This window comes from Zootoca vivipara, chromosome 16 (assembly GCF_965207765.1).
Source record: "Zootoca vivipara chromosome 16, rZooViv2.hap1.1, whole genome shotgun sequence".
In the NCBI taxonomy this organism is placed as follows: domain Eukaryota; kingdom Metazoa; phylum Chordata; class Lepidosauria; order Squamata; family Lacertidae; genus Zootoca; species Zootoca vivipara.
In genome coordinates, this window is record NC_142599.1 from 36,346,022 (window position 1) to 36,356,322 (window position 10,301).

Genomic DNA, 10,301 nt, shown 5'->3' on the forward strand with positions numbered 1-10,301 from the left:
TGCCCTAGGTAACTGCTGTTTGCTGAGTTTGCAATTGCTATGGGTGTTTGGAAGGGATTCGCGTGGAACTCTGTGGTTCTCTGAAATAAACTCTTGCAATTCATTTTAAATCAATATATTTTTGTTCAGATAATGATCTCTAACCCACTAACTTCTTCCTCTAAAGGGGAATAAAATGGAGAAAGAACCAGTGACTTGGTTTACCTGGAAGGTTTCCGTATTCCTTGTGAATAGCCCTCCATGTCATAGCTGCCAAGTTATCCCTTTTTTAAAGGGATTTCCCCTTATGCTGAATAGGCTTTCTCGCGAGAAAAGGGAAAACTTGGCAGCTATGCTCCATGTGGTAATGGCTAGATTTTTTTTTTTTTACAGACCAGCTTGAATTGAACTGGGTGCAAAATCACCCTCAAATGGAACCCTCATTTGGGTGCCCTTGAATCGTTTAGTTCCTTGCTCATGTGTCAGCCCAACCTGCCTATTTTGAAGTATGAGGGGAATACAAACTTGACAGGAGGGGAAATTTTGTGATGCAAAAAAAAAGCTTTAATGACAAAGGGAATGAAGAAACAGCAGTATTTTTTTTTCAGCAGGGAAAAGAGTGATAAATTAGAATGCAATTGATTTGTCAATCTGCACTATTGCTTCATTGGTTATGGAAAAACAGTCACAAGATTTCAGTGGGTACAGTTTAAAGCATTCAAGAATCTCTTCAAACAGGATAGCTGTGGGTCGTTCATCATCAGAGCGGAGAAAAGGGGTGGACTTATGTGCTCTCCCCACCCCCTTCAAGTCATAGACGCGAAGTTTGTAGAAAGTAACATAGCCTGGAAAGGATATTTCTGCGAGTTATTTCTTCTTGTGTGCAATTGTGGAAACAAAAATATACACAGAGTTCAAGTGTGGATTCGCTGACCATTCAGTTCAAGGAGCTTGCATCAGCAGGTGACAGAAGGCGAAGGGTTTCCCCAAGTCCACTCCTGCAAGTTCAAGCTTTGGGTTCGTCTTTTGTTTCTGCGGTTGTCCTATGAGCTTTGGGTTGTTTCCTCTGGGTTCAGTAGCAGGTGTAGCATGCGGTACTAGGCAGCAGTGCCAAGCTTCCACCATAGGAGCCGCCATAAGACCTGCTGCTGTAGCCGCCACTTCCACCATATCCGCTTCTGCGGCCTCCAGAGTATACAATCCTTCTGGTGCCATAACTACTGCCACCATATCCACCACTACCATATCCACCACTTCCACCATACCCACCACTGCTGTATCCACCACTTCCACCATACCCGCCACTGCCGTATCCGCCACTGCCACCATATCCGCCACTGCTGTACCCACCACTTCCACCATATCCGCCACTGCTGTATCCACCACTTCCACCATATCCGCCACTGCCGTATCCACCACTTCCACCATATCCACCACTGCCGTATCCACCACTTCCACCATATCCGCCACTGCCGTATCCACCACTTCCACCATATCCACCACTGCTGTATCCACCACTTCCACCATATCCGCCACTGCTGTAGCCACCGCTGCCACTGTATCGGCGTCCCCCGCTCATTCGGCGTCCTCCTCCTCCACCTCCCATACTGCCTCCAGCTCCACCAGTGCCACCACCCATACTACCTCCAGATCCACCAATACCACCACCCACACTGCCACCACCTATGCTGCCTCGGCGTCCGCCCACACTGCCACCACCTATGCTGCCTCGGCGTCCGCCTCCACTGCCACCACCTATGCTGCCTCGGCGTCCACCTCCGCTGCCACCACCTATGCTGCCTCGGCGTCCACCTCCGCTGCCACCACCTATGCTGCCTCGGCGTCCACCCCCGCTGCCACCACCTATGCTTCCTCGACGTCCACCAGATCCACCAAGGCCACCACTTCCACCAGATCCACCAAGGCCACCACTTCCACCAGATCCACCAAGGCCACCACTACCACCCAAGCTACCCCCGCCTAAACCACCCCCACCACGGCCCCCCATACTTCCACCCCCATAACCACCGCCAATGCCCCCATAGCCTCCTCCACCGCCCAGACTGCCACCTGCACCTAAACCACCCCCACCACGGCCTCCCAGACTTCCACCCCCATAACCACCTGCACCACCAAGGCCTCCATAACCTCCTCCTCCACCCATACCACCACCTCCACCCATACCACCACCTATGCCCATCCCACCACTGCTACCAATAGCACGGCCACCACCCATTCCTCCCCCAATTCCTCCGCTGCCTCCATATCCACCGCCATAGCCTGCACACGGGTTGTATTGCTCAATGCCAAAGTTTTGGTCAGGGCAGTAGAGAGCTGGTCCTGGGATATTTAGGACGAAGGGTGGTGGCTGTATTGTCACTGTGGATGCAGGACAGCTAGCATAACACATGTTCCCACCGCCTCCGACAGACATCTTTGCAGGGTGAGAGCTGTTTCTGAAAGAGAGCAATGAGAGATCAATGTGGTATGCAACATTTAATTCAACAGACACATTTCAAATCCCTACAGGTTAATAGAGAGGCAGCTCACACAGGTGTCCATGAACAGATGAGCCCCACAGCTGGATCAATCCAACGGCCCATCTAGTCCTCTTTTCACATTGGCCAACCAGATGCCTACAGAAAGCCCACAAGTAGCCACTCTCCCCACTTGCCATTCCCAGAAACTGGTATTCAGTGACATTGTGCCTCTGGCAGTGGAGCGTGAACACAGTCATTGTGACTAGAAGCCATTGATATCCTTCTCCTCCATTAATTCAATGGTTCTAGATTGCAACTCCCATCAGCCCTGACCATTGGCATGCCGGCTGCACGGACTGCTGGAAGGTGACATTTGTGAGAACATCAGAAGAGCTCTAAAGACAGTGGCCCATCTAGTCCAACATCCTGTTCCCACAGTGGCCAATTAAATTTCTCTGGGATGCCCATGAGCAGGGCATGAATGCAAGAGCCCCTCATTGTTACCCATAAAAAACATAAGAAGAACCTGACTGCTGGATGAGGCTAGCAGCCCATTTAAACCAACCTTCTGTTCTCACAGTGGCCCACAACCACTGCAACAGCACTCTGCCCATTTACGATACCCAGCAACTAGAACACATTCTATTGTAGAGGCAATTACCTGCCAATTGCCCAGCTGGCATAGTTTAAACAAGTCATGTATTAAGGACATTAGGAGTGGTAATGATGTCACTTTGGAACAGGGTTCTTTAACCTTCCATACCTAGAGGTTCTTGGGCCACAACTCCCATCATCTCCAACTAGTTTAGCGAATGGTCAAGAACAGGCACCCCCAAACTTTGGCCGTCCAGATGTTTTGGACTACAATTCCCATCTTCCCCGACGACTGGTCCTGTTAGCCAGGGATCACGGGAGTTGTAGGCCAAAACATCTGGAGGGCCAAAGTTTGGTGGTGCCTGGTCAAGAATGATGGGACTTACCCAACAACATCAGTGGACTGATGAAGATTGCTTTAGACCTTAATGCTTCATGGCAGTGTCTAACAATTCAACTGTCATTGGCAGACAGCATCCTGTGAAGACTATAATGCCCATGCCCTTCTTGGGGGCTTCTGATTGGCCAACTGTGGGAAACAGGACATTGAGTCTGGTGGACCTTTGGCCTGCTAATCCAAAAGGTTATACAAATCTATGTTGTGGCCACATTTGGAATACTATGTCCAGTACTGACCACCTCGGCTCAGGAAGGATAGTGTACATATCAAAAGGGATATTTGTAGAGCTGGAGAAGCTTCTTGAAAGTGCAACCAAAATGATCCAGGGGATGAAGGACAGGTTTGTCCTTTGAGGACAGGTTGTAGCATTTGGGACTTCTTAGTTTAGAGAAAAGCAATTTTAGAGAAAAAATTGCTTAGTTTAGAGAAAACAAATTGCTTAGACAAAACCTAGACAGCATCTTAAGAAGCAGAGACATCACCTTGCCGACAAAGGTCCATATAGTTAAAGCTATGGTTGTCCCAGTAGTGATGTATGGAAGTGAGAGCTGGACTATAAAGAAGGCTGATCGCCGAAGAATTGATGCTTTTGAATTATGGTGCTGGAGGAGACTCTTGAGAGTCCCATGGACTGCAAGAAGATCAAACCTATCCATTCTGTAGGAAATCAGCCCTGAGTGCTCACTAGAAGGACAGATCCTGAAACTGAGGCTCCTGGAAAAGACCCTGATGTTGGGAAAGAAGGCACAAGGAGAAAGGGACAACAGAAGATGAGATGTTTGTACCATACTATAGAAGCTACCAACATGAATTTGATGAAACTCTGGGAGGCAGTGGAAGACAGGAGTGCCTGGCATGCTCTGGTCCATGGGGTCACAGTGAGTCAAACACGACTAAACGACAACAACAAAAGAAACAGCAAAGAACCCTTCTCTGCTTCCATTGTTGTTGCTGCTGCTGTTGTTTTAACAATCTTTAAGTGAAGTGCCTTTCAGTGACAGATGTGACAGAATTAAAACAGGTCATTAAACGACTAAACAACAGCAAGTTTAGAGAAAAGGTGACAATGATAGAAATTTATAAAATACATGGCATGGAGAAAATGGATAAGACAGAACTTTCTGTCCCTTTCTCATAACAGTAAAACAAATCCAATGAAGCTAAGCATTAGTAGAAAATACTTCTTCACACAGCAAATAGTTAAAACTATGGAGCTCACTCCTGTGGGATGCCATGATGGCCACCAACTTGGAAGGCTTTCTAAGTGGATTGGAAGAAATCATAGAGGATAAGGTTACTCATGGCTACTAACCACGATGTGTTTGCTCTGCCTTCATTGCCAGAAGCAGTAATGTGTCTGAATATCAGTTGCTGGAAACCACAGGAGGGGGGGCAGTGATGGGGTGCTCAAAACCCACTTGTGGGTTTCCCAGAGGCTTCTGGTTGTCCACTGTGTGAATAGGGTGATGGACTAGATGGGCCATCGGCCCGATCCAGCAGGCTTTTCTTATTTCCTTAGGGATCTGACAGACTTTTGGTTTGATAATCCAGAAATGAAGTTCCTTAGACAAAGGCCCTGCATTTAGTGGTTCTTGAACTGGGATCAGATGAAATATCTTCTGAATTGGTGCCATGGGAGTGGATATGGCCAGATTCGTACATGTTTCATTATTTAGTCATTCGTTTTGGAAAAGGATTGATGAAGAAGACCTTTTCAGGTGGTAGTTATGATCACAGGGATATTTGTGTGGGAAGCAGGGATGGAACACTTTGGAAAGAAAATCAAGGGAGTTGGCTGCTCAAAGCCCAAACAAAGCATCATTACTCAAAAGCAAGCCTTGCTGAAAACAATGAGTCTCCCTTCTAAGTGAACAACCCTAAATTAATTGGCCATCAGTCTTCAGGATGGGGTGATCATCTTAAACAGCACTATAAGATGTTGCAACTTGCCCTTAGGTAAGCATGATGCAAATCTGAAACCAACTAAATTCATAATGAGTTTTAATTAAAACCATTAGAGTAATCTCTTAATATCTGACCTTTTAGCTATGTAGTGCTTATTGCAAAAAGAAGAAGAAATGTCTTGCAAACCAGCAGCTCCCAAGTCCAGAGGTTCCCTACCTTCCCAATAGACTTGAAAACTTAATGATAGGACATCTCTTGCCTGGCTCAGGTTCAGATGGTGCAGAAGATAAACTGAATTACTCCCCCACTGCCTCAGATGGGAAACTGTAACAAAAGGCCAATCACAGCCTATATTCCTGTCCTGCTACCAATGAAAGAGGATGAGGACTGCAGAACCCTCTCTTTGTGTGGTTAGAGAATCACCATTGCATTGGCTGCTAAATTTTGTTTAAATGGAAGTGGATTGAGATTGGAGCGGCTGGTTGGGTTATTCTCTGGCTCAGATTTCAATTAAGAATTATGGAAGCTTAAAGGTAAAGGGACCCCTGACCATTAGGTCCAGTCATGGACGACTCTGGGGTTGCGGCGCTCATCTCGCGTTATTGGCCGAGGGAGCCAGCGTACAGCTTCCAGGTCATGTGGCCAGCATGGCAAAGCCTCTTCTGGTGAACCAGAGCAGCACATGGAAATGCTGTTTACCTTCCCGCTGTAGTGGTACCTATTTATCTACTTGCACTTTGACGTGCTTTCGAACTGCTAGGTTGGCAGGAGCAAGGACCGAGTAACGGGAGCTCTCCCCATCACGGGGATTTGAACAGCCAACCTTCTGATCGGCAAGCCCTATCTCTGTGGTTTAACCCACAGCACCACCCATGTCCCTACAATACCCTTATTTTCTTTGTGGTGAGGATTCTAAGCATGCCAAAGCCCATAACTTGTTCCAGAAGGCATCATCTGACTCTATATTTTGTATAGTCAAAACTGTTTCTCACAGAAGTGATTGTACCCTTTTGGTTGATGGCAAGCTCCTTCACATAATTTTAAAAGCAAGGAGGATATGTTGCATCTAAATAGCAAACAAGTCAACATAGATCAATCACTTTTGCCAGAAACATACATATTTAGAAAACTTTCAGGACTCAAGATTTTCATTGTGTGTGTTCTGCTAAGGTAGTCTCTCAGCTAGGGTAAACAAGCCAACTCATTCCACTTTCAATCACATATATGAAACTGAACACAGAAACATACGGTACATTCATTTGGGTCAAAACACATTCAGCATTCGTGCATGCAATGCCTTGACATTAGGGTTTCCCCCACAACTTTCCATACCCAAATATTAGGAAGGGTCATAAGATGCTGTTTTATACTAAATGGGACCATCGGTCCAAAGCAATCTTCTGCAACTTAATCCTTTCCAGATTTTATGGATTTAACTCACATTTCCCCCAGCTGGAATGATTGTGCCCAACTGGGTTGATGGGAGTTGCAGTCCAAAACATCTGGAAGGCACCAGGTTGATGAAGGTTGAGCTACACTGATTGGCAATGGCTCTCCAGTGTTTCCATAACAATAGCCTCCCCAGCTCTTCCTGAAGATGCTGAGACTTCTGCATGTGAAACATATTCACTACTACTGAGATTCATTTCTTGAGGACATTGTAATGCCACTGAGCTATGTTCTTTTTAACATAAGAAACTGCCTTACATCAAGTCTGACCACTGTCCATCGAGCTCAATGTTGTCTACACTGATAGGCAGCAGCTCTCCAGAGTTTCCGACAATGGTTATCCTAGCCCAGCCTGGAGATGTTGGGGACTGAACCCAGGTCCTTCCACATGCAACTCTGAGAAACAATCACTTCTCAGGTTTTTGCTCTGGATTTCTGAGGCCCCAATAAACTCACCTTGTTTTGCAAGAAGTTCCAGTGAAATGAGAATTAATCACTGCTCTTCTCTTGATTTCAAATTATATATTGTGTTGCTGTGTGTGCAATTTTTACACATCATTTATTTCACTCAGGTTTCCCACCCTTCCTTTATGGGTGGATATGCATCAAACCCCACACAGAAATAGGGTCACTTTAATGGTGTTGGATCAAGTGCCTTTGTGTACATCGTTTTCTCAAGGTGCAGCAGCAAATTTTGCTCATTGGTGAAAACAATGTACAAAAAGAATCTTGAAGTATCGAGCCTACAGTTACACTGTATTTTGTTATTCTATTTGTTTGCAGTAATTCAGCAATGCACACATGCACATTCAGAATGTGGAGAGGGATAATGCCAAGGAAATACCATCAGCAGCAAATTAGGCATTCCAATATTGATTCTAGAAATTCTCCATATTAAATCGGAACTTGAGAGACGTCTATTGCAATGTGGAAAGAAACCATGTTACACCAAAGGGACAAGGGAATCCTTTCCTCCCTAGTTTACTTGACAGCTTAGAAGATACTTTGGAGATCTGGATCATTCATTCTTTCCCCTGCTTCATCCTTTTTATGACTTGCTTATAGCCGTGCTTCTCTGTTGCACTATACAGGCTAGAGGAGATTGCATATGGATAAGAACTTAAAAACAAAAGAAATGCAACAGTAAGGCTGGGAGGCAGGGCTGGTCTCAAGGAGGGGCACAGGCACCTGCAGAGAGGACTTTCTTCTAACTGCTTCTCTAACTGGTAATGTTTATGGGAAGAGGCAGTGGCAGAGCTCCCAAATAGCATGCAGAACGCTGCACGTTCAACCCACAGCATCTGCAAGTAGGGTTGGGACGGACTCCTGCCTGAAATTCCAGAGATTTCTTGCTAGTCCATGTAGAAAATGTCATGTAGATAGACCAATGACTTGGCTTGGTAGAAAACCACCTCCTATGGAGATTCCCAGCAAGTGTTCTACTCTGCAGCCTCCACAGCCTCAGAGTTCTCAGCTATTCAGAGAGGAGGAGGAGAAGCCTTCCACTGCTCTATAGGAATGGGGAAGTCCATATGTGTGGAATTTAAGCTTGAAAAGAACATTTTCAAAAGAATCCATAATCTTGTTGATAAGTTCTAACTTAACATTGGCAAATTTGTCAACTTTTAAAGTTTTCCCACCCTCTACCCATTTGCTACCAAGGAGTGTGGTGGAGTCTCCTTCTTTGGAGGTCTTTAAGCAGAGGCTTGACATGCATATGTCAAGAATGCTTTGATGGTGTTTCCTGTTTGGCAGGGGGTTGGATTGGATGGCCCTTGTGGTCTCTTCCAACTCTATGGTTCTATGATTCTAAAAAATACTTGCATCTGTTTCCTTGATTCAAAGTGTTTGGCAGACGGGCAGAACATAAGGACATAAGACCATAAGAAGAGCCTGTTGGAACAGACCAATGGCCCATCCAGCATAGCATCCTTTTCTCACAGTGGCCAATCAGATTTCTCCAGGAAGTCCACAGGGGGAGCATGAATGCAAGTCTCCTCCCTAATTGTTAGCCATCAGAACAGCCTGGCTGCTAGATCAGGTCAATAGTCCAAATAGTTCAACATCCTGCTCACACAGTTGCCAAGCAGATGCACCAAAGACAAGCCCACAAGCAAGACCAGAGCACAAAACCACACTCTTCTCCCCTGCAGTTTCCAGCAAGCAGCAGCATTAGTGCTTCCAGCAATGGAGGCATAGCACAGCCATCATCTGCTTTGCATGCAGAAGTTCCCAGGTTTGCCCTCCAGCATCTCCAGGTAGGGTTGGGAATGTTCCCAGCCATAACCCCTGTTGCCACTCAGTAAATCTCACACTGAGCCAGATGGACCAATGGTCTGAACAGCACAAAGGCAGTTTCTATGTTCCTAGGATGAAAATTCAGATTCAAGCAACATTAAATGGAGGGGTTGTTTGTGGGCATAATCAAGCTGAGAGAATCAGCTTGAAGAGCTTCATTCCTCTCCAAATTCATTTCAATTGCAATATCAGCTCTGAAAGACACCCTCTTCGACTTACCTGTGCTTGTTAGTGGAGGATGAAAAGAGTCAAGAGAGATGATGAAGGCAGTCCTTGGGTGCCAACCTTTTTATACAGTCTCATCCTCCACCAGGTGAGTATGACACACTTTTGGGTGTGAATTAATCCATTGACACCACCATGGAAATTGCTCTTAAGTAATCACCTACTCCCCATACTCTCCAGTGTTTGATTATCAAGTCGATAGGAATAATCACCTTATTGATTGTGTTTACTATTTTCTATCTTGCGACTCAGCACACTATGGACTCCACCCAACAAGGTTGCCAAATGGAGGTTATGAACTCTTGGTCTTAATACCTTAAGTGGAAAGGAGTCCAACCTATGAACATCTGTGTAAACACTTTGCACACCGTTCCAAACGTGGAATGACATACCTTGCTTGTTCCAATTGTCCCTAATTATTGGGGAAGGTCCCAATGTACTAAATATTTCCCAGGACATAGTTAAACTTTGGAACGTGCTTCCATGAGATATAGTGATGGTCACCAACTTAGACAACTCTGAAAGGGGGCTAGGCAAATTTATAGAGGATAATATGACTATCAATGTCCAGAAATCATTATGGCCATTTATACTACCTCCAAGATCAGAGACAGCATGTCTCTGAATACTGTTTGCTAAGATTCAATAGCAGTAGAGGGCTACCCTGTTTGCAGATTTCTTGGAGGCATCTAGATGTTCCTTGTGCAGAAAAGGTTGCTGGGCTAGATTGACCTTTGGTCTAATACAGCAGAGATCTTCTTACATTCTCAAAATCAGTCTGTTTGTGATCTGAACAATCTTTTGTATATGTTTCACTTCCATTACCTACAGAGATGGAAAAAATCTGTCCGTTTTGGTTTCTCTCAGTTTCTCATTTCTCTAATATTAAATTCAGCCCCCCCCCCCATTTCCACACCAGTAAAAGAACACAAGTCACCACTCACTGGTCAGCTGGCCAATCTACACTCAGT

The 10,301-nt window shown here is 45.5% G+C and overlaps 1 protein-coding gene across 3 annotated transcripts; it reads right to left on the minus strand.

Moving 5' to 3' along the window:
* Positions 1–520: 520 nt before the first annotated feature.
* LOC118076138 (uncharacterized) lies at positions 521–9,464 on the minus strand. 3 transcript variants are annotated; one of them, XM_088659272.1, is made up of 3 exons: positions 9,325–9,464; positions 1,891–2,435; positions 521–1,755 (listed from the first exon to the last, which is right to left on the minus strand). In XM_088659272.1, the coding sequence occupies exons 2-3, from the start codon at positions 2,411–2,413 to the stop codon at positions 1,052–1,054; spliced, it is 1,227 nt and encodes a 408-aa protein (XP_088515398.1). In that variant the 5' UTR covers positions 2,414–2,435; positions 9,325–9,464; the 3' UTR covers positions 521–1,051. The 3 variants fall into 3 exon arrangements, with proteins under 3 accessions (XP_088515398.1, XP_088515397.1, XP_034954614.3); XM_088659271.1 differs by having other exon boundaries at positions 521–1,791; XM_035098723.3 differs by having other exon boundaries at positions 521–2,435.
* Between the last annotated feature and the right edge of the window lie 837 nt (positions 9,465–10,301).

Coding starts and splice junctions, on each gene's coding strand:
- LOC118076138 (XM_035098723.3), bottom strand. CDS start 2,413: ATGTCTGTCGGAGGCGGTGGGAACATGTGTTATGCTAGCTGTCCTGCA.